Source organism: Pongo pygmaeus, chromosome 1 (assembly GCF_028885625.2).
Source record: "Pongo pygmaeus isolate AG05252 chromosome 1, NHGRI_mPonPyg2-v2.0_pri, whole genome shotgun sequence".
Classification (NCBI taxonomy): Eukaryota; Metazoa; Chordata; class Mammalia; order Primates; family Hominidae; genus Pongo; species Pongo pygmaeus.
Window position 1 is genome coordinate 144,757,440 of NC_072373.2, and position 26,971 is coordinate 144,784,410.

At 40.0% G+C, this 26,971-nt stretch overlaps 1 protein-coding gene across 21 annotated transcripts in view; it reads left to right on the forward strand.

The window, feature by feature from the left end:
• Positions 1–25,771, forward strand: part of DDAH1 (dimethylarginine dimethylaminohydrolase 1) — a 266,616-nt gene extending 240,845 nt beyond the window's left edge. For all 21 annotated transcript variants that reach the window (XM_063653377.1, XM_063653399.1, XM_063653345.1 and 18 more), the window contains 2 exons: positions 19,400–19,543; positions 22,706–25,771. In XM_063653377.1, coding sequence (XP_063509447.1) covers positions 19,400–19,543; positions 22,706–22,822 — 261 coding nt within the window. In that variant the 3' untranslated portion in view covers positions 22,823–25,771. The remainder of the gene's footprint in view (positions 1–19,399; positions 19,544–22,705) is intronic.
• The last annotated feature ends 1,200 nt before the right edge of the window (positions 25,772–26,971 follow it).

The following is a 26,971-nucleotide window of genomic DNA, read 5'->3' on the forward strand; positions in this document are numbered from 1 at the left end:
ATTTTTTTCATATATTACATTTGTGTATGTTTATGGGATACACTATAGTTTTCTTTGGTGGACTTTTTTTTAAATTAGTAATTCTGTTCTTTTGTATCACAATAAATCATTACCTAAAAATACTTTTAATAAAAATACTACAAGGACATGGTAAGAAAAGAATTATGAGATCACCACTCCATTTTTTGTGCCTTTGTCATGTAAATGGAGCTTAAATACAGTATGCGGTTTTTCAATAGACTTGTAATTTTAAATTAAAATGCTCACAATGCATCTCAATGGAAATGTCTTTTAGGTTTCTTATCTACTTCCTGAAATAACTAACTGAATTTCTAAGATTCCTTGAATGAAGACAAGAGCTGCTTTGTACCTCATTTAAATTGCATAGCACACAGCCTGTTTTTCTTTTGAATGACTAACTATATAATAGAGATCACTCAGACTGTATTTCCTCTTGTTTTGACTCAGCTGCAGCATTGCTTTTATGTCCAAAAATGTCCATGTTATTTTATAGATGGTCATATAAAAAATGAAGATGGAAAAACCCTTAATGTGTTTGGATTTTATATGTTTTTTATTGCCTGGAATTTCCTTTAATGACAACTAGCAAAACCCAAAAGACAGAATGAGAACTAACTCATATCAACAGAGTGATTGAAATGGAAAAAATAAAGACTTTGCATTTTTAGTTATTGCTGTCACAGGGAATTATAGTGTGTAGCCACAAGATTTTCCACTTTGAGTCTCTGCTATGAAAGGCAAACTGACAATCCCATTGTAGGTTTAATTTTGTCTTATTATCTGGCTGTTGTATTCACCAGCTCCACAAAACAATGATTTTTTAAATCTGCCATGCGTGTATTAAGAAATTAAAACACAAAACCAAATAGCCTCTGAATTTGTAACAACTGTTTATGCTCCTTTTCCTGGCAGAAGTTGCCTCATCTGACAATATTCCCAGAGCTGTATGCCAACAAGGCTAGGGTGGCCAAAATAAAATGTTTTGGCATAATAAGCCAATAAATAATTTGAAGCTATGACACCAAAACAGCCATGCTGAATTTTAGCATTAGTCCCAAGGCAGGAAGAAGTCAAAATTGGCCAAGTAGGAGAAAGGGAATAATGTGCTTTTTTTTCCTTTTGGGCTTTCAAGAAAATGTCAAAGGGAAAAAGGAAGAAATTATATTTAAAAGTGCTGTTCATCCTGTCCAGTATATACTAGACCATCAAAAAGTATTAAACTGACTCTATAGGATATTGTAGGGGTAATCATCTGTTGGATGGTTGGCCACATAGCCTTATAAGGGACCTTTCAATCCAAGACTCTAACTTGTGAAAGAAAAAGTCTGTAAGTGACCTTAAATTAGTGGTTCCTAGTGAGAGAGTGGTTTAAAGTCATCTGAGTAGCTTTCTGAAAACATACTACCCTGGGTTTATCTCAGAAAATTCTGATGGTCTGGAATGGAACCCAGGCATCTGCATTTTTTAAAAGCTCTGCAGGTGATTCTAATGCACAGGCCAAGTTGAGAGCCACTGCTTTCAAGGATACCTGCAACTTCCAAAAGTGCCTAGCTTAGAATCCAGAATAATGTGCACCTGAAGAAGCCAACTTTTTTGTCATATAGGTGCAAAATAACATATCCCGATTACATTAGCAGTAAAAGTAAAGAAAGTATTCAAATTAAAGCCATAGAAAACTAGAAACTTCTTAGGTTTTTCCTGCCCAGAATTAAACATTGTATAAACTTGAAATATAATACCTAACTGGGTAATAATTTGGATGCCATGATTTAATCCATTTGACATGCTAAAATTCCTCATTAAAATATTCCAAGTTACCAAAATCACTAATGTTATCATTTTCTGAGAACAGAAAGCTTGCATTTGACTCATATTTCCATACCTCCTCCTCCAACACACACACACACACACACACACACACACACTCATAGAAAAACCTAACAACAGGACCTGATCTTACTGTGTGAAGATATATGCTAAAAAGGGGGAAAGTTAAACTTCACACTGTTACTGATATTAGAGAATACCTTACTTTTTAAAATAATCATATTTTGATTCTACTAAAGAAGCATAATTGCCTACAGGGCCAAAATGCCCATGAGGACAAAGCAGAGAACTTAGAATCCATTTCATGGATTGCCATTCTGGCTCTGCCTCCAGCTCTCCCTATGTGACCCCTATCTCCTATACTTGTTCTCTTCTTGAAAAAACAAAGTTGAGTCAGCCTCAGTAGGAATCAAGAATGTTGTTCCTTCCCATTGGAAATTTTATAACAGCGAGTCAAGGTGAAATACCGTGTCTTAAACCTAGGATGGAGCAAACAACTACTTGGCAAAAAGTAGCAACCATGTAATTATAAAGCACTAGCGGTAAGGATTACTTCAGAGTGGGCTCACTGTAGAATCTTAATGTGATATTGTCCTTTCAGTGCCTGTAAGTGATGGAACATCTGGGTTTTGTTTTTGTTTTTGTTTTTGAGACGGAGTCTCGCTCTGTCACCCAGGCTGGAGGGCAGTGGTGTGATCTCGGCTCACTGCAAGCTCCACCTCCCGGGTTCACACCATTCTCCTGCCTCAGCCTCCCGAGTAGCTGGGACTACAGGCGCCCGCCACCTCCCCGGCTGATTTTTTGTATTTTTAGTAGAGACGGGGTTTTACCGTGTTAGCCAGGATGGTCTTAATCTCCTGACCTCGTGATCCACCGCCTCGGCCTCCCAAAGTGCTGGGATTACAGGCGTAAGCCACCTTGCCTGGCCGGAACATCTTTCTATCTGTTTGTGCTTAGCAATGTTTTTATGCCTGTTTGAGGAAAACCACAGAAAGACTCCAACTTCATTCCATTTTCTTAGAAGCAGCTTCAATTACATATATAACTAACTACTCAGCTGGATATCTAACAAACATGATTTTCTAATTCATACATAAAACTCTGATAGGAAAAGCAGCTCAGATTTTCAAAACCTCTTATTACTGTCTCTTCTGCAAAAAGACTTTTAAACCAGCAATTGAAAAGACATCACAGTGGTACGATTTACTGAGCAGCAACTATTAAGATATGAAAGATACTATCCCAAGCACAGGGATACTGAGTCGGATGAGAAATGATCTCTGCCCTCAAGGCTGCTCCCATTTAGCTGGAGAAACAAGAGAGAACATTAAAAGATAAAAACTGTCACCGTGCAGCACAACATAAGTGGCTAATAAATGGTTCAGGGTCCTAGGAAACGTGGTAGGAGTTCTGGAGAGGGAGTGATCAACCAGAAGCAGGACTCAAAGTCTGAGTGCACCTGAATGAACGTAAGGCATAGCTGGCACAGAAGAGTGGTGGTTATTACAAACAGGACAGCCTGGGGAAGTATCAGTAGTACCGTCAAGAGACAATGGCTGGAATGGGGGCTGGATGCAGGGAAACAGAGAGAGAGAAGGTGAAAGATACAAGTTGGGGCTGCTTCAAATTATCTTGGCCAATGAAATCGGGGTTTTCTTATCTGTGGGCTGTGGGGGACAACACAGATTTTTTTTAGCAGAGGAGTAGAAGCTGAAGGTGTTTTTTCAGAAAGATCTGTCTGGCACTGTTCCCATAATGATTTAACAGGAATAAGGATTAGGAGTAATAAAACTAGCTGATGCTATTTCACAGCACAGTCTATGAATAAATGAGTGGAGGATCTGGACTAGGAAAGTAGCTGTGAAAGTGGAAAGGGCAGTGCGGAAAGTGAGGCCCACTTAGAGAAGTAACAGAACATCGTGACTGATGGACTTTAAAGGGAGAAAACGGGACCAGATCAACACTTTGGAAGATAATTGCAGAACTCCTGTTCTGTGCCCCTGGGGACAATGATGAACAAAATGACTTCAGAAATAACTACCACAATGGCGTGCCTTTGGTAGAATTTTTGGAAAAGAGTTCAAACTCTCCCTGTCACCATGAATTCAGCTCTCCTCATCCACAAAGGAACAAACCATCAAAAATTGGTGGGCAAATGTTGCTGGATTTCACTGACCTAGATTCACATTTTAGGAATGGAGCAGTACTCAGATATGACAGCAGCTCTGGTAGGCATCCGATGCCTAAGCTTGTAAGACATTAATGGGGTTGGCTTCCATTTCAGTTTCCATTGGCAGCAGTGGAATCAGTGCTCACTCAAGTCTGGAGTCTCTGTCCTTTACCCTTTTCCATTTTTTTTCATCTGTTACTCTCTCTCAAGGCCCACCAAAAAAATCATCTTAAAAACGTTTGCATGCCTTCCATCTCTAGCAGTGTCAGATTGTTTCTTGGCTGAATTGATTTGGCAAAAGATTAAAAAAAAAAAAAGGATGATTTCTGTCTCATGGGCTGAGATCGTACATCACAGCATGACCTATGTGATACTCTCAGCCATGCCAACACCAGTACCTTTGGTGTTGAAGGGATTAGGAAACGTGTCAGTTGAGCTGGAAGGAGGAGGGTTTTGAGTTTTGGGTTACTGTTTCTCTGTGGAAATCACATGTATTAAATGCTGTAGGTGTTGATAAGTATCCTATTGCTTGGCTGAAGGTTAATAAAGCATAGGGTGAAACATAGACCCTAAATTAGAAGTGACATTTTGACCGTTAATTATTCTGCAGCCTCTAGGGAAAACTTCCCCACTACATGACACAATACTAGAATTTGGATCATCCTTAGAAATACTGACATGCAAAAGAAACACATTAAATTTTCTACAACCCTCCTGCAAAACCATCCCACTACCATTGCCCTGCTCTTAATCACCTACTATTTTTCCTTGTTTTCATCTTTCAAAATGTTGTATTTGTCCAATAATCTTTAAGAATATTTCTAAATCTCATTTTCTCAGTTATGGTTCTGTTGCTGCTGTTGGGTCCCCATATTACTCATCACACTATCTGTCTGCAAATGTTAAAGGTAGCTTTGGAGATAGATTACAGCAGCCATTCCCTTTATCTCTTCCCAAAGTGGGACCAAGTTTAAACCTGTGACCACATACTCAGAGGTGACTCACCATTATAGGATTCCAAAAACAACAACGAAAAACAATTAGGAGCTAAATGAAAAGCGCTGAATCTATTACAGTTTTTGTATGTTTCCTAATCACTTATTTCTTTTTTATCCACACCCTGGCAAATGATAAGAACTCAATAAAGTTCGGCTACTACTAGTCATATTATCAATAGCAGCAACAATATGTGTTAGGTGTGAACATCATATATATATATATATATATATATATATATATATATATTTTTTTTTTTTTTTTTTTTTTTTTGAGACGGAGTCTTGCTCTGTTGCCCAGGCTGAGTACAATGGCACGATCTTAGCTCACTGCAATCTCCGCCTCCTGGGTTCAAGCAATTCTCCTTCTTCAGCCTCCTGAGTAGCTGGGATTACAGGCATATGCAACCATGCCCAGCTAATTTTTGTTTTTGTTTTTTTAGTAGAGATGGGGTTTACCATGTTGGCCAGGCTGGTCTTGAACTCCTGACCTCAAATGATCCCCCACCTCTGCCTCCCAAAGTGCTGCAATTACAGGCATGAGCCACCACACCCAGCCAGATCATATTAATTTGAATAGTATAAGTTAGTGGTCCTCAAACTTTAATGTACCCAAGAATCACACACAGTACACATTTAAAATGTACATCCCATTCCTGAGGTTCACCGCTGGAAATTCTGATTCAGCAAGACTGGGAACCATGGTGTGATTCTGATGCAGGTAATCCATACGCTGTGAGAACACTGGCTGTGTCTGGAGTTCACCAGATGTCAGTTCCTACATGAGGGCAGGGAGAGAAAATCTATTCCTAAAGTAAATTGTTATGTCCTTGAACAGAAAATGTCACCTAAAATCATTCAGAATAATATCATATTGAGTAAAATACCTGGCACTTTAGAGAAATAGCTCTCATATGAAGGAAAATCAGGCATAACTCCCCTAGATTACTGAAATACAAGTGCTTATGAAATGCTAACTTTTCTCTAAAATGCTGTCTTTTTAGAAAGAAATGCCTACAGAATGAAAGATTTTCATTTATCACATTTTCCATATAGTGCCTTTCTCTCTGTTGATAACGTATGTATATTAAAATACAATGAATCTGCAGTGAGTTTTTATTATGCTCATTCTCATTAGGCACACAGTCCCTCAGAAATAGAGAAAAGTCTGCCTTCCTTCCCAGCTAAGAAGTCCTGTGGTATGATACTAAATACATGATACTAAATTCTACAAGAAGGAATAGTGGCAGGAGGAAGGAAACCCAGATCTCTGTTTGGGGGAGAAGTTTGTCTCGTCCCATCCCTGAAGCTTGTTAGAGAGAATTTGAGAAAGGTCTCTGGAGAGCAACCAAAGCTGATGAAAGTTGGCAGTTCAGTGACTGGTGTGGATTGCACAGAAGGATAATGCAAAAGTGTGGACTGGCAGCTCTTTTCTCTTCATTGAAGGCAGAGCTCTGAGTGAGTGTGTCTTTTAAAGGAAATTGCATCAGGAGACTTTAGGAGGGTTTTCAGAGTTATTAAAATGGATAGACTATGAAGGAAAGGGGACTTTAACTTTTTGAAAAAATTAATTTTATTGGCCGGGTGCGGTGGCTCATGCCAGGACTTTGGGAGGCCAAGGCGGGTGGATCACGGGGTCAGGAGTTTGAGACCAGCCTGGCCAATATGGTGAAACCCCATCTTTACTAAAAATACAAAAATTAGCTGGTCATGGTGGTGTGTGCCTGTAGTCCCAGCTACTTGGGAGGCTGAGGCAGGAGAATTGCTTGAACCCAGGAGGCAGAAGTTGCAGTGAGCCAAGATGGCACCACTGCACTCCAGCCTGGGTGACAGAGTGAGACTACATCTCGAAAAAAAAAAAAATAGTTTTATTGCAACATAATTTCCTTACAATAAAATTACAATTTTAAATGGATAATTCAATGAGTTTTGACAAGTGTATGCAGTTAAGTCCAATAGAGCTTTAACTTTTCATATTTGAATCTTTTACAAGATGCACTTGTAATAGTGTGATAATTTAAAAACATGTTTTTAGAAGAACTGTTTGACATTGTATAATCACACCTCACCTCATAAAAGCAGCTTACAAAGATACATAAGTACAGCAAAATAACATAACTAAAAATAGAAGGGAAAGATGATATAAAACAAGAAACAAGAATAAGGATTTTAATTGGAGCTGAGTTAGAGAATACACACCATCTATTGATCATATGGTTTTTGTCCTTCATTCTGTTGATGCAATATATCATGTTTATTAATTTATGTATGTTGAACCATCCTTGCATCCTTGCACCTTTGGGATAAATCCCACTTGATCATGGTGTAATATCTTTTTGATTTGCTGTTGGATTTGGTTTGCTAGTATTTTGTTGAGGAGTTTTGTGTCTATATTCATCAGGGATATTGGCCTGTAGTTTTCTTTTTTTGTTGTGTCCTTGTCTAGTTTTGGTATCAAGGTAATCCTGGCCTCATAAAATGAGTTAGGAAGAATTCCCTCCTCTTATTTGGATCTATTCTCATTTCTTCTTGGTTAGTCTAGCAGTTTATCAATTTTGTTTATTTTTTCAAAAAAACAACTTTTAGTTTCATTGATCCTTTGTATTATTTTTTAACTCTCTATTTCATTTCATTCTGTTTTGATCTTTATTATTTCTTTCCTTCTACTAGTTTTGTGTTTGGTTCTTGCTTTTCTAATTCCTTGAGGAGCAACATTAGGTTGCTTTTTCTGAAATCTTTCTACTTTTTTAATGTTGGCATTTGTTGGTATAAACTTCCCTTGTAACAATGCTTTTTCTGTATCCCACAGGTTTTGGTAAGTTGTGTTTCCATTTTCACTTGTTTCTGGAATTTTTCTTTCTTTCTTTCTTAATTTCTTCATTGACCCCGTAGTCATTCAGGAGCATGTTGTTTAATTTCCATGTATTTGTAGTTTTCAACATTTCTCTTATTGCTGATTTCTTGTTTTATTCCATTATGGTCTATGAAGAGAATTGTTATGATTTTGATTTTTTAATATTTGTGGATACTTGTTTGGGGCCTAATTTTGATTTTTTAACATTTGTCGATACTTGTTTGGGGCCTAATATCTATCCTGAAGAATGTTCTTGATGGCTGATAAGAAGAATGTGTATTCTGCAGCTATTGGATGAAATGTTCCATAGATTTTTGGTACATTTGGTCTAAAGTGCAGTTTAAATCTAACTTTCTTTGTTCACTTTCTGTCTTTTGCTGAGAGTGGAGTGTTGAAGTCCCTAGCTATTATTGTATTGGAGTCTGTCTCTCCCTTTAGATCTAATGACATTTGTTTTTTATTTTATTTTTGAGACAGGGTCTCGCTTTGTCACCCAGGCTGGAGTACAGTGATACAATCTTGGCGCACTGCAACCTCTGCCTCCCAGGCTTAAGCCATCCTCCCACCTCAGCCTTCCAAGCAGCTGAGACTACAGGCATGCACCACCATTCTCAGCTCATTTTTGTATTTTTTGTAGAGATGGGGTTTCACCATGTTGCCTAGGCTGGTCTTGAACTACTGAGCTCAAGTGATCCACTCACCTCAGCCTCCCAAAGTGCTGGCTGGGATTACAGATGTGAGCCACCATGCCCAGCCAACATTCGCTTTTTATATCTGGGTGCTTCAGTGTTGGGTGCATATATATTTAGAACTGTTATATTCTCTTGCTTAATTGATCCATTTGTCATTACATAATAACCTTCTTTGTTTCTTTTTACTGTTTTTCATTAAAAATCTGTTTTATCTGATATAAATATATCTACTCCTGCTTGCTTTTGGTTTGTTTGTGTGGAATATTTTTTCTGTCCCTTTACTTTCAGCCCATGTTTGTCTTTTTATAGGTGAAGTGAGTTTCACTAGGCAGCATATAGTTAGGTCATGGGTTTTACAAAAATATTTTTTAATAACCCTCATTACTTTGGATAGGTCACGGGTTTTTTAATCCACTCAGCCACTTCATATCTTTAAGTTAAAAATTTAAGCCATTTACATTCAAGGTTATTATTGATATTTGAGGACTTATTCCTGTTATTTAATGGTTTTCTGGATGTTTTATATATCCTTTGTTCTTTTCTTTCACTCTTACTGTTTATCATTGTGGTTTGGTGGTTTTCTGTATTGGTAACATCTGAATCCTTTCTCTTCCTCATTCGTGTGTTTGCTCTGCCAATAAGTTTTATACTTTTGTGTGTTTTCATGATGGAAGGTATTGTTCTTTCACTTCCAGGAATAGGACTTTCTCAAGCATTTGTTGGAGGACTGGTCTCTTGGTGATGAATTCCCTCAGTTTTTGGTTGTTTGGGAAACTCTGAATTTGTCCTTCATTTATGAAGGATAATTTTACTGGATGGATATAGTACCCTTAATTGGAAGTTTTTTTCATTCAGCACTTTGAATATATCATCCCATTTTCTTCTAGACTGTAAAGTTTCAGATTAGAAATGTGCTGTTAGTCTGATGGAGACTTCTTTGTATCTAGATGCTATAGTAATCCATTCTCACATTGCTATAAAGAACTACCTGAGAGTAGGTAGTTTATAAAGAAAAGAGGTTTAATTGACTCACAATTCTGCAGGTTGTACAAGAGGCATGGCTGGGAGGCCTCAGGAAACATAATCATGGTGGAAGGGTAAGGAAGCACCTTCTTCACATGGTGGAGCAAGAGGAAAAGAGAGTGAAGGGGGAAATGCCCACACTTTTAAGCCATCAGATCTTGTGAGAAATCACTATCATGAGAACAGTAAGGGGGAAATCTGCCCCCATGACCAATCATCTCCCTCCAGGTCCCTCCCCCAACATTGGGAATTACAATTCAACATGAGATTTGGGTGGGGACACAGAGCCAAACCATATCAGATGTTTTTCTCTTGCTGTTTTTAGAATTATTTGTCTTTGACTTTTTACAGTGTATTAGTCCATTTTCATACTGCTTTAAATAACTGTCTAAGACTGGGTAATTTATAAAGGAAAGAGGTTTAATTGACTTACAGTCCTGCAAGGCTGGGGAGGCCTCAGGAAACTTAGAATCACGGTGGAAGGCAAAGGGGAAGCAAAGCACCTTCTTCACAAGGCAGCAGGAAGGAGAATGAATGCAGGAGGAACTACCAAACACTTATCAAACCATCAGATCTCATGAGAACTCACTCACTATCATGAGAACAGCATGTGGGGAACCGTCCCCGTGATCCAATTACTTCCCCCTGGTCTCTCCCTAGACACCTGGGGGTTATGGGGATTATAATTCATGATGAGAATTGGGTGGGGACATATCAGACTGTTTGACTATAATATGCTGGGGAAAAGATTTTTTGGGGTTGTATCTATTTGGGAATCTTTGAGCTTCCTGTTTCTAAATCTCTTGCTAGACTTAGGAAGTTTTAAGGTATTATTTTGTTAAATTGTTTTTCTATGCCATTAAACTTCTCTCACCCTTGGGAACACCCAAAATTCAAATATTTTGTTGCTTTATGGTGGCCCATAGGTCACACTGGCTTTCTTCTTTCTTGTTTTTTTTTTCTTCTTTTTAAAGTTCTGAAATTCTTCTTGATTTAGTATCCTGTTGAAGTTCTCATTGCATTTTTTATTTCATTCATTGAATTCTTCAGTTTCAGGATTTCTCTTTGGTTCTTTTTTATATGTCTATCTCCTTGGTAAATTTCTCATTCATATCCTGAGTTGTTTTTTAAATTTCTTTTTATTGTTTATCTGTGTTCTCTTGTATATCATGGAACTTCCTTAATGTTGTTATTTTGAATTCTTTTTCAGGCACTTCATAAATTTAGTTTTTATTGGAATCTGTTTCTGGAGAATTATTATGTTCCTTTGGAAGTGTCATATTTCCTTGCTTTTTCGTATTTCTGTGTCCTTTCATTGATATCTGTGCATCTGGTGTAACAGTCACTTCCTCCAATTTTTTAGATTGGCTTTCATAGGGGAAGACATTTTCCTGTAGATGGATCTATGGTGTTGGTTGGTTAGGGCACTTTTGCTTTTATTCTGGGCATATATAGTGGTGTAGTCTCCATAGGATTTCTTTGGCTATATACCATCAGTGGTGTCTATGATTTCCTCAGTGGCATAGGCTGCAGTTGTTAGTGGAGGTTATGCTGAGGTTTTCCTGGGGATAGGACGCCAGGTGGGCCAGTCCTCAGGCCCTGCTGTTGGCAGCGGCAGACCAAGCATGCCTGTTCTTGGGTCCCAGGGTGGCATATGTGGGCGCCAGTGTTAGCAAGTCCAGACGGGCTGATTTTGGGGCCTCCAGGCAGCTTTCTTGGGTGCTGGTTATGGCAGCGGTGTGCCAGATGACTGGATGAGTCCTCAGGCTCCCCATGGGCACTCACTGATATTAGCAGTGGCTGCAATGGGCTGGGCAGCCCAGTCCCCAATCCTCCAGGTAGTGCATGCAGAAGATTGCCAGCAGTGGTGGTGGTGGCAGGCTGGGCAGGCCTATTCTCAGGTCCCGGGAGGATTGCCCAGATGCCAGCTGTGGTAGTCAAGGTGAGGCAGTCCCCCAGCCTCCAGACAGCATGCTTGGGTTTCAGCAGCAGGTTTTCTGGACCTTTGTTAGGCACCCTGATGGCATGCATGTGCACCTGGGTCAACCAATGGGGAGGGGCAATCCTTAGGCCCCCAGGCAATGTGCTTGGGCATTGAGGGAGGACAGGGGTGGTGCCAGGCCAGACAGGCCTATTCTCAGGCCCCACATGGGGCCCTTGGACCCAGGCTGTGGTGAACAAGGCTGAGCAATTTCCAAGCCCCAGATGGTATGCTCAGGTGGCTATGGCAATGGTGGCAGCCTGACCTCAGGACACATGCTAGTGTGAAGTAGCCCTTCTACTGTGGGAGCAGGGTTTTCTCTCATTGACAGTGGCCCCAGGAAGTCAGGTTTCATGCTCTGGGAAACACGTGCTTCAGCTCCCTTTGTCCCAGGATCACCCTCCCCAGTGTGCAGTACAATGTGTGGGCTAGAGTTCTGGAGACCCTGCCACTCTACTGTGTCCAGCCTGCATTGCACCCTGCAGCGCTCTGTTAGTGGGGCTCCAAGGATGTGAAGATACAGGGGTTGCTGGGTCCCAGGGCACAATGCAGTCTGGTGGGAAATGGGCTCTCTAACTGGCTCTTTATCTGTCCAGGACTAAGTGGGTACATGGGACCCGAGTGGGCTCCCTCTCTGGAGCAATGCTGCCACACGGACCCTGGGAATACCAATTTCAGGGTCCTTGGGGTTTGAGAGACTCTTACGACTAGGATTTCGGGAGTCAGCATGGGAACATGGACCACTGGGAATCTCTCACTTACCCTTTCCTCTCACTAGGGACCCTCTCTGGGCTCCCAGCTGATTCCAGCCAGGCTGTCTACCTTGCCTCCCTCTCCTTCAGTATCTCAGGTGTTTTCTGTCACTTCTCTGCTGAATTCCAGCATTCTCTCTTAGATGTCTATTCAAAGTATGATTATCTACTTGCTATTTTGGCTCTTCTTTGCTGGGGAAACAGGTGTCCAGTGCCTCTAGTCAGTCATCTTAAAGCCCCTCTCAGGCAGTGTTCATTTTGAACTAGTCTGTGGAAAGACTATAAAACATGAAAATATGCTATCAGTTTTAGAATGTTATCCATAGCTATATTGGCTCAGCCTTAAAAAGACCTCCAGGGCTTGATGCTGGTATGTTGTCAGGCTCTCGATACACTCTTGATGGATGGATAAATCAATAAATGATTTTAGATATGCAGTAGCAATGAAGAGTGTACTTGGGCATCATATATTGTATCAATAGACTCTATAGTCAGTTGTTTTTAATATTGATTTAGCTTTGATATGTTAAGATGGGTGCATTATGTTATATATATACATATATATGAATATATATATATGAATATAAAGATCAATTATGAGTGACCCAAAAATGTGCTTTGAATATTCCCTAAACATCTCTGACTACCTTTTATATACCTTTGCTTCAGAGTTTGACCAATAAGTTCTAAATTGTTCCATGAAACAACATAGCCCAGGATTTTTTAAAACATAATTACCGTTATACAAAGAAAGTATGAGTAAGAAGCAAGAGAATGGAGTGGGCTTTCAGTCGTTTGGATGAGAAAATTCCCAGAAATGTTGGGAACTGCCGGAAATGCCTGGTTGTTAATGCAGCTTGCCATGCAGATTCTCTTGGGCTGAAAGCCAGACAATTCCCACTCTATTTTGTGACAGCTCCACCCTGGGGAGCAAGGCCAATTCCTCCAACCAGCAGCTGCATAACAGACCATGACAGTGTGGCCACAATGATTCTCAGAGCTATTTCCTCCCTACAGCTGCGTGCCTTCTTCGTTAAGGAGTTGCCTGTGATAAAAGTGAGGTTGACTGTCTTTTTACTGCTAGCATACTCTTCATGTGCTTGTCCTGCCTTAAATGAGATTTTCATCTCCTGAAGGCATCTCTTTCCCTTTCCCACCTCACACTGCCATTGTGCTGAGCCTGAAGGGGGCATACCATAAAAGATTGTTGAACAGAGCTGACCACCAATTGATCTAATCCCAATAATAATCACTCAAATTAGTTTCCATAAAGTGGAATCATTCCTTTGGCAAAATTCAGAAAGGGCATTCAGAACGGCAACTTGACTTCTCAGATCTTTCCCCCAAATCCTGTAGAACTCATTTGTATCATTCAGAGTTGAGTCTGGGGCCTCTCAGGATATCGAGTAATCTGTTCTTAGCGAAAGGAATTTATGGTGACGTGTGGAGGGTTTAGGTGTGTCTCCTTTCCATTCTGGCTTGAGACACAGTGAGAAGCAGGAAGTACAGTCCCTGGGGTTGGAAAAACACTACATACAGCACTGGAGCAGTACCACCTCCTCCATGCTTTTTTAGGAAAAAAATGTTGGAACACAGAACTAAACGGCCCAACAGCTACATTCTCGGGATATTTGAAATGGTGCTCATCTTTTAACAAAGCTTCTGTGCATCCACAAAGGGGAAACAGAACCTGTTCCTTGGCCTCACTGTTGCTCAGTCCTCAGGAGACTGAGCTCTTTAAGGTGATGCCCTACCAGGCAGGATGTGTGAACACATCCTCACAGTGCCCATTAGGGTGTAAAAAGGGAAAGATATTCAAGAGCGACACAGCCTTCCTGCATCTTTCTCTGCATGTTCCCTACTGAATGGCCAGCACCCTGTCTTGTGTACATACATGTGTCTCCTGAACCCAGCTACAAATAAATGGTAAGCTTATTCAGACAATAACAACATACAAGAGAAAGGAAAATAATTACTCCGACAGGAAAGGAGAGATCTGTTCTTTGTCCCAAAAGACAAAACTCTTTGTGTCTATAATAAGCACCTTTAGCATTTTCAAGGGGGAAAAGCATATTTCTTGTTTGTTATCTGCAGTTACCACTTCATACATCCCTTTCATTTAGAAAGGCTACACCTGACATAACTTTTGTAATTTTTTTCAGTTAAGCAGAACTACTCACTGCTCCAAATGGGGCCTGTTCATTATTAAAAGTCATTTCTTTGGGCATATTCTTAAACCTGTATTAAAATGATAACCGTGGAGTCTTGATAAATTAATTTAAAAGCTTCTGCTAAGGTAGCTTTGTTGGGGTTTTGTTAAGACATTTATTTTAAGAGTAACTCTCAGTAGAATTTATCAGTGAATTACTTCATATATTCTCAGCATTAAATTATTTCCCCACTAAAGATATAATTCCTTTCCTCCCAGTAATGAAAAATTGAAACTGTCCTCAAATAATTCTAAATTAGATACTGGCCTTTATGTTAGTAAGTATAGGAATGTCCCCACCAGAAGCTTTAAATGATAAAAATAAGGCTCAGAAAAGGAAGAAGCATTAAAGAGTGAAGAGTGATTAGAATTTCAAATACATGCCAGTAACTGAAGAACAATTCAAATAGGAACCAAGTAGGGGAGAGGATTGTTCACTCAAGGAGGTGAGGTTGGGGGATAGGGCAGAGCATGGAAACAGCTGAAGTCAACTGGACAGGCCCTGTCACTCCAGTGACACGTGGTACTTTCTGAGATGGGCACAACCTTGGAGATTTTAGTTTGTTTCCTCACTGGTAAACAAGAAGTCAGCACTGATAACAATCCCTGAGAACACTTCCTCTGGAATGTATGACATTCCATGCTTCTGCTTTGTAGTCACCACCGGACATGCATGAGTCACGCTGAAAGGTGGGGAATTTGCCCAGACCGCTAGATCCAGTGAATAAAGTCAGGCCTAGGAGATGTAGTCTTGCCATGCTGCTTTCTCTTTCAACTCATCTGGTACTAAGAGACACGGGTGATTTATTTGTCTGTGGATAAAGAGTACAATGAGGCATCTGCAGACCACAAATTAAACTGGAAAACCAACTGGCAGTTATCTGGTGATGATGAGTGGTGGGAGCACTTAGCCTGAATGTGTGGGCCAAAATATGCCACACACAGTTCTCCCAATTGCTTAGAAAAGTAAGTCAATGGGAGTAATAGATTTTCTAGATTTTGTTTTGTGTCTAGGTTGACCAGGTAGCAGTGGTTGTGTATACATGTTGTAAGGATCTCTCTGAGGTCCTCAAACCACTGGGGTCCTACTTAGTAAACCTCTGGCTCAGAGAACTGCCTCCCCAGTTGTCTGGAAGAAATTCTGAACTTCTTGGGTAAACTAGGTCCAATTCGTGTGACAGGATGACTGTCCAGTTCTGACTGCAAACATGAGCAGACTGGCCATCTTGTTCTACCCTCAACAGCACATAATAAGCAGAGATTTAGACATAGTGGAATCCCATTCCCTGCACCTGGAAAAAAGCACATTTGTGAGACTGATCAAAAGCTATTGTCTAGAAGCTTCACAAATCCTAACTGCCACCTTGCGTATCAAGGCAGCCCTACTCTACTATGAAGAAGTCAATCTGCCCATTGGGTTTATGGACTATTTTACTAAATTGGGGTCACAACCTGACAGAGGCTTATGTGTTCAGTTTGATATACACAAAAGTTTTTCTTTTCTTTCTTTCTGTGAATGTCCTTAGGTGCCACGTACTCTGTAGGTAATTCCAGGTCCACCCCCCTGTTGTCTTACTTTGTCATCCAGAGTCATTTGAGTTAGGACCATAGAGTATAGTGCCCTTCTGTATGGCTTTGAAAAACAGACAAACCTTGGCCTCGTTGATTTTAGCCATGTTTTTTCACATTAAAAATAATGAATTGTATTTCTATTTCTAGACATAGACCATACCTTGTTTCTCTGAGGGAATCCAATTGTTTACCCATGTGATTGACCACAGTTCATCACAGTGCCCTCCTGAGGTTCTCCATAGCTTTTAAAAAGGTGAAAGGAATGAAGAAATGAACCAGTTAGTGCGAACATATTTTGGTCACCTGCTATATGTCAAGTGACTTGCAAGAAACAAAGAGAGAAGTGAACTGACTTTTATTACACATTTAATATCTGCTAGAAGCTTGTGCTAAGCATTTTATGTACATTATCTGTTTTGGGTTTTTTAAAAATAATCTTCAGAGTTACCCTGTGGAGGATAGGTATAGCATTCCCATCCCATTTTACTGCTGAGGGAATTGAGGCTCACAGGGCATACGTGACTTTCCCAAAGTCACACAATTAGTGTGTGGCTGAGCAAGGCTTCAGACCCAGACCTTTCTGACTCTGAAGCCCATGCTCTGTCCACCTCATTATGCCTGGATCTGCATTCAAGGAGGTAGCAATCTGGTTGAAGAGAGCGAAACTGCACAAAAACTCATAGTAAAATTTGTCCTTATTCCAAAAAGCTTGGGAACTTTGTAGCAATTATCTCTCTAGGGGATCTAGGTAGAAGGGATGCTAAGCCTGCAACACTACTAGATTACATGTTAACGTAGGCCTTAGAAAGAAGGAAGCTGAAGAAGTAATTGTGAGAATATGGTGGGTCTAGTCTTTTGTGGTTTTTAAGACTAAGGATTAGACTCTAAGACAGATTATCTGTGGCTCAGGCTGGAGTGCAGTGGCACTATCTCGGCTCGTGGCAACCTCTATGATCTTCCCACCTCAGCCTCCTGAGGAGGTGACTACAGGTGTGTGCCACCACACCCAGCTAATTTTTTTGTAGAGACAGGGTTTCGCCATGTTGCCCAGGCTGGTCTCAAACTCCTGGGCTCAGGCGGTCTTCATCTGTTCCCTCGCACACAATAATAAATGGAAGCTGCTATTATTGTGTTTTGAAAGCAGCCAAAAAGAAAATCTGCATAAGAAGAACTAAATTGCAATTTGTAACAAAAGAGCTACTTGGGTCTATTTTTTCATTCTCTCAAGCTTCTTCCTATTATTTCTGGGCATATCCATTTTATAAAGGGCTAAATTGAATATGTTGTTAATTTTCTTAGAAAAATTAATCTTTAGGAGTGTCTTTAACTTAATTGCCCACATGTTGGATTAGATCTAAGGTTTCTAATCAGGGCTGTAAAGAAAGACCCACTCCATAGGTGATCCCCTCTATGGGCCTATCCCTTCAAGAACAATTTAAATTCAAAAGTGCAAGAGAGCTGTCCATTTAAGTCCTTTACCTATACCAGACTTTAGCAGGTCATAACAGGATTACATACAAGAGAAGAATTAATGGTACTGCCAGAGAATAAATAATAAGTATCAAGTGAATGTGAAAAAGTAGGTGTTATGTAGTTTGTAGTTGGTAGTTTGCTGCTACAGAAGTTGAGAAAGAGCAAAGTGAGATGATTAAGAAACATTTTGAGTTGCACAGATCTGGGTTTGAATCTACCTATATGACCTAAAGCAAGTTATTTGACCTCTCTCAGTGCAGTTTCTTCATCTGTAAAATATAATTTTGAGATTAGATAATAAATGTAAAATGTTTGGCATGGTGTCCTGCTAGTTCTTATTGTAATATAATTATCTATTTTTCTGTCAGTTTCCTCCACTAAACTGTAATCTTGGAAAACTGGGTCTGTGTCCTGTTCATCTGTATGTCTCAGCCTTTCATACAGTGCTTAAGCTCATCCCCATTCCTGATGTTTCCTTCCAAGTGAAGGGTATTCCATTATGGGATTGCTCTTGGCCTCTCTCCACCCTTGACATATTCCACACTAGAAGTGAATGATTTACCTGACTGGTGAGTCAGGAAGGGCTTACTGTGTGCCACTCTTAGGAATGAATTTTCTACAGGAAGCATGCTGTCTCTCTTCTGCTTTTCATACCATAAATCTTACTATCCAGTGCCCCCATGACTGAGTGGGCATGTCTGCCTAGTAATATGAAGCACATTTCCATACAGACACTGAAAAGTAAAAGTAGATGGGACCATAAAGGTAGATTAGAACCAGATTGTGGAAAAGATCATATTATACCTTCCTAGCATGACATTTCAGCAGATTCCTTAAAACTGTATGGATATTGATAAAGAGTAGAAAGAGTCTACATGACTAAACCCCAAATAATATTTGTTTTTGTGGGATTTTTTTAAATTTGGATATTCTTGTTGTTAGGGGGAGGAGTGTTGTTTTTTGAGAGTTTTGATTATGTTGAGGAAGTAAGGATGAGGTATCAAAATTTTAAATTTTGTGCAGAGTTCATTTTTGTGTTGTTTTTAAAGTTATTTTATGCTAGGATACTAATAAGTTCATCATTTGAAGAATAGACCTGCCAAGTAGGTTTTTTTTTTTTTCTCTCCAGTTGTGGTCCAGGGAACCTCTGCCTCAAAATTATCTGTAGGGCTTCAAAATGCAAAATTCCTATGCCTCACCCAAAATTTGCCAAACCAGCTTTCCCTAAGGGTGAGGCCTGGGAATATGATTTTCTCATTCTCCCCAGGTGGCTTTTATGCTCATTGTATTAAGGCCATCACCTGCCAATGAACAGGTGAATTCAGTTTAAAAGTATATGGAAGAGCAAAGTGTGTGTGTGTGTGTTACACACACATGTGTGGTGTTACTGATTAATCAGATTCACATTATTGACTATTCTGATTACTGGTATGGCCCTTCTTTCCTATAGAGGAGGCAGCCCTGCTTAGCCAAAGACCAAAGATATCAAAACCCCTGCTGGGCCTTACATGTGGCCATTTTGCATCTTACTGATAGGTCTTACGAACAAAGACTAGAAAAATAATAGACAGTTTTAAAACCTTAAAAGAAAAGAGAGACAAACACATACTTTTGAAGAACAACAAAAACCCTTGCGATTCTTCCAGAGACTCATAGCTTAATCAAGTTTTCCTTGTCTGGTTCTAAGTGACTGGAGGTAATAGATGGGAATTTGAACAGAGGAACAGCCTAAAGTGTCAGTTCCAAGCTTGTATCCTACCACACTGCCTTCCTTCTGTTTGAAAATGTGGGGAGATACTCTTCTTAGGCCTGCTTTGTTTCTCTTTATAGATCATGCAACAGATGAGTGACCACCGCTACGACAAACTCACTGTGCCTGATGACATAGCAGCAAACTGTATATATCTAAATATCCCCAGCAAAGGGCACGTCTTACTGCACCGAACCCCGGAAGAGTATCCAGAAAGTGCAAAGGTAAAACAATATCCCTTCTGGCTACTGCAGCTGGGTCGGCCTCCCTGGGGATTTTTTCATAATGGAGTGACCAATAGGAGCCTCCTTTTCCTGTATACATATCAAACAATTAAGAAAAGAAAGGATAATACAATTTAGGGCACAAGGAAAATGTGTTTCACTTTTCTCATTCATGTCATTGCTCACTAATGCATGCATAGTAATTGAGATGATCATGCCGGGTATTCAAAGCTTTTCAAATAAATACTCAGATTTTCAAATAAGTACTCACCCAAGTCTATGCCCCAGCTCTGATTAAATGTACTTTCCCACCCTCAGATACTCATTAAGCATGAAGACCTACAATTAGATGGTCAACGGTATCATTGTTTTCTGACAGATCTGAGCTGCCCCTCAGAAAAGGGCAGCTTTTCTTTTTATTTCTTTTTATTTTTTTATTTATTATTGTTATTATTATTATTATTATTTTTGAGACAGGGTCTCACTCTGTTACCCAGGCTGGAGTGCTGTGGCACGATCTTGGCTCACTGCAACCCCACCTCCCGGGCTCCAGAGATCCTCCCACCTCAGCCTCCTGAGTAGCTGGGACTACATGCATACACCACCACAACCTGGCTAATTTTTGTATTTTAATAGAGATGGGGTTTCGTTATATTGCCCAGGCTGGTATCAAATTCTTGAGCTCAAGCAGTCTGCCTGTCTGGGCCTCCTGGGCCTCCTAAAGTGCTGGGATGACAGGCATGAGCCACCATGCCCAGTCCTTTTTTTTTTTTTTTTTTTTTGAGACAGGATCTTGCTCTGTTGCCCAGGCTGGAGTGCAGTGGCATAATCATGGCTTACTGCAGCCTCAAATTCCCGGGCTGAACAATCCTCCTACTTCAGCCTCCCGAGTAGCTGGGACTACAAGCATGCACCATTATACCTGGCTAATTTTTTATTTTTTGTAGAGACGGGGGTCTCCCTACGTTGCCCGAGCTAGTCTCAAACTCCTGGGCTTAAAGGATCCTCCCACCTCAGCCTCCCAAAGTGCATAGGCATGAGCCACCACACCTGGCCATTTGTTTCTTTAGGTAGAGGAGTATGAATGACCCAGAGTGGTGGGTGTTCATTGTCAGGGCTGCAGAAAGAAGAAACTGCCCGTGCTAGGTAGCAAAAAGCTCTTCACTGAAAAGATACAGCAGGTAGTAATATGGTACACTCGAAATCAGCCAACTGGTCGCTCTAGGAGTCTCTGTGTTTGTGTTCCAATAAGGGAGCTCTCTCTGGATCTGGAATGCTTTTCCTGGTCTAAGAAAATCTCCCTTGTTTTTCAGCGTACTCTGCCAGTCTCATCTATATACTTTAGTAATTTCGATTTTACCCTACCAAGCAAACATAACAGTGCTCGTCCATAGATTCTTCAAGTGTCCATATCTTCTAGGCACTCAGCATCTCATCTCTGCCCGGAGGAACAAGATATTTATACTATGCATTACAGAAGAGGCTTTAGTAATCATTGATTTTTTTTTTTGTCTTAAGCTTTGCAAATATTAGAAAATATTTTATACTACCTTTTAAATATGCAATATTATATAATTACTAGGTTCACTCTCTAATCACAGCCTCTTTCTGAGCAGATAAAAAGAAATGGGTGAGGGAATACATAGATAATTTTTTCTATTTCCATGGCTGAAAGTGTGAACCTGAGGAAAATAGAGGACTCCTGACCCAGGACTGGGGCTTACCCAGCTCTTAGATGAGTAATGGATCTCATACTTTAATGCACATCAGGGTTGCTAAAAATGCAAGTTCCTGGACCCCCACCCTAGAATCTGCAATATCAACAAGTACCCAGTCACAGAGCTCACTTTGAGAAATACAGGTCTGAATCATTCATCCCTCTTCAGCCACATTGATCATCTGACCAGCAGATGATTATTCACTGCCCCCCGATTCAGCCATGTGTCTCTCAAAAATAACAATAGTATTAATAATATCCCTGTTTACTGAGGGCTTCCCCCGTGCCAGGCAGGGTGCCAGGCATCCCAGGTGTATTATCTTATTCAGTCCTTGTAACAGCCCTATGGGGGCAACATTACTATTCCAATATTACAGAGAAGTAAACCGAGGCTCAGAGGGAATGTCACTTCACTGAAATAATTCTTTAAGTAGTAGGTTGACAGAACTGGGTTTGGGACCCTACTCTGGCTCCAACACTCTTACTTAACCACTGTGCTGAATTTTAAGAAACACAGTGCTTCCTAAAGAAGCACAGGAGATTGTTATTAGGCAGTACACTTTCAAGTGATTCTGTTTTTAAAAATATGCTTTGTTTGATCATCACAGAAAAATCTATGAACTGTTAATTGAAGTTTTGACATATGCTTTCTATTAGTGTCAAAAGATGCTAATAAAATTCATACCTGTAATTTAAAAGCAGTTTAACCTGAAATACTTAAGTTATATCTTGTCAAATTTTTCCAGTGGTGTTGGTAAGAAAATAAACCTGAAGTACAGTTGAGAGGGTTTTAAAGCGTGAAGAGAAGGCCTAGTGTGGTGGCTTATGCCTGTAATACCAGCACTTTGGAAGGCCAAGGCAGGGTGATCACTTGAGCCCAGGAACCCAAGACCAGCTCTGGCAACATAGTGAGACCCTGTCTCCACAGAAAATAAAAAATAAAAATTAGCCAGGCATAGTGGTGTGTATCTGTTGTTTGTCCCAGGTACTTAGGATCACTTGAGCCTGGGAAGTCGAGGCTGCAGTGAGCCATGGTCGCGCCACTGTACACCAACCTGGACGACAGAGCAAGACCCTGTCTCCAAAAATACATAAATAAATAAAAATAAAGTGTGAAGAGAAAGTAATATTCAGACTGACACATGGCCACCAACTTCCACGTACCACTTAATCTAGCAATGACAACGGCAGAGTAAAGGCATCTCTAGCAAAACCACATTTCTGACACATCTTTGGCCTTGAGGTTAAAGCACAGAGCTAGTGGTTAACCAGTTCCCACCAGCTCTATGGGGATGACTGTGGGCATGTGTGTGGTTGAGACTGCATGTGTGTCTTGGGATTAAATGAATGAAAAGCCTAGATGTACAAATCAAATTGATTCTCCACTTCTGAGGATGGTAAAACATAATCCTTCTTTTCTTCCTTTTCCTTGATTCCCACTGTAGGTTTATGAGAAACTGAAGGACCATATGCTGATCCCCGTGAGCATGTCTGAACTGGAAAAGGTGGATGGGCTGCTCACCTGCTGCTCAGTTTTAATTAACAAGAAAGTAGACTCCTGAGCTGCAGAGTTCCCCCTGGTAGCCGGCAAGACCGCGCAGGCAAGGCCGATGACTCTGTGCCCACTCCTGTTGTTTTCCTTGACAATCTACTGTGCCACTGTGCTACTAACTCTTGTTTACAAAATTTGATTCTAAGTTGAATTGCTTCATTCAACACCCCCACCCTCCCTCCCCTCGCGGTGGTACCTAAGCTGTGGATTTGCTAAATGAATTAAGCAACCTAGAAGATACAGAGCTAATGAATTATCAAAATGTGATTAATCCTAGTAAGGAAACACTCATTTAGTGTTTGTATTTTTGGTGTGAAAATTATTTAGTTGCCAGTGTATTCTGAAGAATGTCTTCTTGATCAGTCAGATAAGCTTGCTTTTTTTTTTTCATGAATCATGTTTGGTTCCTGTGAAAGTCCCTGGTCCAGGGATCCTCCTCCTTTCTCTTTTACTTCTGAATTCTGAAATTCAGTTAGTTACTTTTGCCTTTCGCTCTTCTATCACAGCCACCTTGACCTTGGGTAAAACCCAAGGTCTTTCCTTCTGGCTACCTTCCTGCAGGTCCACCCTGTCTGCCATTGGTCTCCTCTGCCTCTGACTACATCTGCCACCAACAACCCTCCCCTCACCCCTGCCAGGGGCAGACAGGCTTCTCAGCAGAACTGTGACTGAAATCAGAGCTGCTGTCTGGGGCAGTGTTAACTACGCAGAGGCACATCCTGACAGGGTTTGCCCCAGAGATCTAAATTCCAGAAGTAGGGCACCACACCTAGGAAGGTAAATCCAGTATCAGAAGGTTGCTAAAAGATTAAAGATCAAGAAGCTTGGAAACATCTCATGGGTACGATGTCTTAGAAAGTCTTTAAGTCACATACCATGAATTTTTGCTTCATTACTGACCATATATGACCTTGGAGGAACTCTTTTTTTTTTTTCCTTCAACTCATTTCTGTTTCCACCTACCCTGACTCACCTATTTCCAGTCTTCTACCCCTTGTAGTTATCCTGGGCCAGCAAAGTCATTTCTTTCAAAAGAGACATCATGTCTGAAAATGATTACTAGTAGTCTAATATGAGCCAGAGTAAACAGCTCCTCATGGTCAATGAACATGTTCAGGAAGCGATCACCTTGATGCTTGAACCCAACCCCAGACAGTGGACAATTCTACTTTGAAATATCCATGAATATTTACTGTGGAATCCAATTTAAATTTCTTTCTTCTCTAGCCTTTAAATTACATAACTTTCAACTGACACGGGTCTCTTACAAAGAACAATGCAGCACTGAAGGAAGAGATGATTCCTTTACTCAAACCTGCAGGAATCAGCCTATTAACAGGCAGGGGAAACGGTACTTTCCAATGAATGGTAACTGATCCAGGCACATTATCACACTTCCTAGTCATCTCCACATTTCCTGTATTGCCTGTGGCTTGTTGTTTGAGATTAAGAATCAAAGAGATTAAGAAATATCACTTCAAGTCTTGCTCTGCTCACCTCTATGTTTGCAGTCAAATTATTCCTTATGTTGGTGACCTAAAGAGAATTACTTTCATTCATTTCATTTCCCCCGTAGCAGATGGAAGTGAGAAAATGAAAACATCCTTAACCACTATCTTTCCCTTTTATTTGATTATTTTATGTCAGAAATTTGCAAAAGTTTTTTTCTCCTCCTTCTCCTCCTTGTTGCTTAACTTTTTAATTCATGCCATATGTAGATATCCAATTATGTGCATCCTGTGAATAAACCACGTCTTGGTCACTGTCATATTTTGAACCGTCTCATCAGAGATGAATAATATCTTTTTACCAGAGAGAGAATGAATGTTAGCCACATGCCCGAGTTAACAAGATAAAATGTTCTCAAGGTTGCCCTTTTGGGTTAAATCTGGCCCTTCCTTGGCAAAAGCAAAAATTCTCCCTGTGAGAGCTCAACATCTCAAATACAACCACAGGAAAAATGGCCCAATCTGCCAGTTTAGGCTTACCAGCATATAATTTTTAATATCTTTACTTCTATCATCCCAAATCAAAGAACTCTTCTCTATTATGTTTAATCAATTGCAAGCAAATAGATTTTTCTTTGTAACAATTTGTTCTGCAGAAGGCTGTTTTTCACTTTTCCTTTCTTTTGCTTCTTTCTGTCTTTCCTTCTCTTTGTCTGGAGAAATCACTTAGACTCTGTGTGCCTCTTCTACATTGCATTCTGCTCTGCTACGTTACCTGCTAGGCTGGCTTCTTTGGACTCCCTATGGGATTGATGATGTGAAAACCTAAATTACTTGCAGCATAGTATTACTTCTTTGATGTTCTCATTAGCGTAATGTTATTTTTGAAAAGGAAAGATACTATCACATAAGTTTTTCCTCTTGTCCGTTGTGATATACACCAATGGATAAACTAACAGAAACTGGTTTTTGACATTAAAAGACATGAGAAATTATATTTAACTAAGTAAAAGTTAAGTCAGAATTACTTGGGTGATGTGATTCAATTTAGTTAAAGGATGATATAGAGAAAATACATTATTTAGCATTATTTCTTCAGCTATAATGAATTGCTATAGAAATCAGGCAGATCTTTCTAATGTGTATTGATTGGTCTTTTCAGCTACTCTGAACAGATTACTAAGGCCATCTCCTCATCTCTAAGGGAGAAAAATAGTCTGTAGATGAATAATGTAAGGTAAAGAGTTGCATGTCAGTCTTTGTAATTATTTACTCTTTAACTTTCTCCAGAACTCAGACATGATTTCAACATGGTGTTAGATTTGTGCATTTTATTTTCCTGACCACCTCATTCCAGCCAATGTATGGTTATCCACTCTGTGTGCCAAAACCAATCATGCCTTTCACGGCCCTTTAGTTCAGAGAAGTTCTGCACTGATTTTTAGTCTCTTGCTGTCTCAATCTTACATGTATACCAATCACGATGGAATAAAGTGTGAGTTGTACTGTGATCAACAGTGTATGTCTCTTTTCTTTGCAACAGAAACTGTCATGGGGAATGAAGTCATCATTTCTTTGCTGTCAGTCATGGGATATTTTCTCTCTTGTCCTTTAGGCTATGAACTTAGAAAAATACCGTACCTGTAAATCAATTGCCATCAAAGCTTGGGTTAAAATAATATTTGAAGTGATACTTCATACTTCAGGCACTTAAAAAGTGTACATATTATGCACACTAGGTCAGGAGAGCTTGAGTTCCCCTGTGCCTCTCCTCAAACGGCATCCCTTCATCCCTTTCACTGTTATCCATATTCAGCACATAGTCAGTTATGTGGTTCAGTTATGGAGGCAGGTGAATGATTTTTTTATTTGCTCATTCATACAAGAGTTTGTTTTTGTTTTATAGTAAGCATCTTTTAGGAAATTTGAAGGTTTTTTTTAAATGAGGCTTTTTTCAACAAGTTTTTTCAGTCTGTATTGTTTTCTTTCAATGATTGTAAAAATAACTGCTTACTGTTAAAATCCAAGCAACACAAAAAACTATAAAAGTAAATTTAAAAACTACCCCACAATTTTATCACCCAGAGATAACTATTATTAACATTTCAGAGAATATTCACAGATCTGTAAATGGATAGTATAAATATGCAATAATTTTACATAATCATGCTGTTCTGTAGTCTGCTTCCTTCAACTTAGCAATATTGTTGGCCGCTTTCCATCTCAACAAATGTAGATCTACATCATCAGTTTTAACAGCCCTGAATATTCTACAACACGGTTATTCAAGCAGCTCATTCTAAATTATACATAGTGTTACGTCACAGATAGTCAATATGCCCACATTGCTATTAGCCAGGGGTCTTCAGTCTATCAGAAAGGCGCCGCTTCTAAGCTTTCACCCAGCCCCAGAGCTAGTTCATGTGGCATATTTTTATCATAACTGAATGGTCTGTGTGAATGCTCATCAGATGCAAAGACCAGTTCTAAAATTCCTTGGGGATGTCATTGATTTACTCACACCTTCTCAGTTGATGTTGCATTGATTATCTCTGCATTATTTAGATTGTCACTGGCAGTGATGCTAAAAAAATGCCAAATGCCACCTTACAAACCTGCTGTGGGTCCCAGTCGGAAATGGAGCCCTCCACCTCAGTGCCAGATATACTGCTCCTCCCAGAGGAGAAAGGGAGATACTTCTTAAAGGAAGA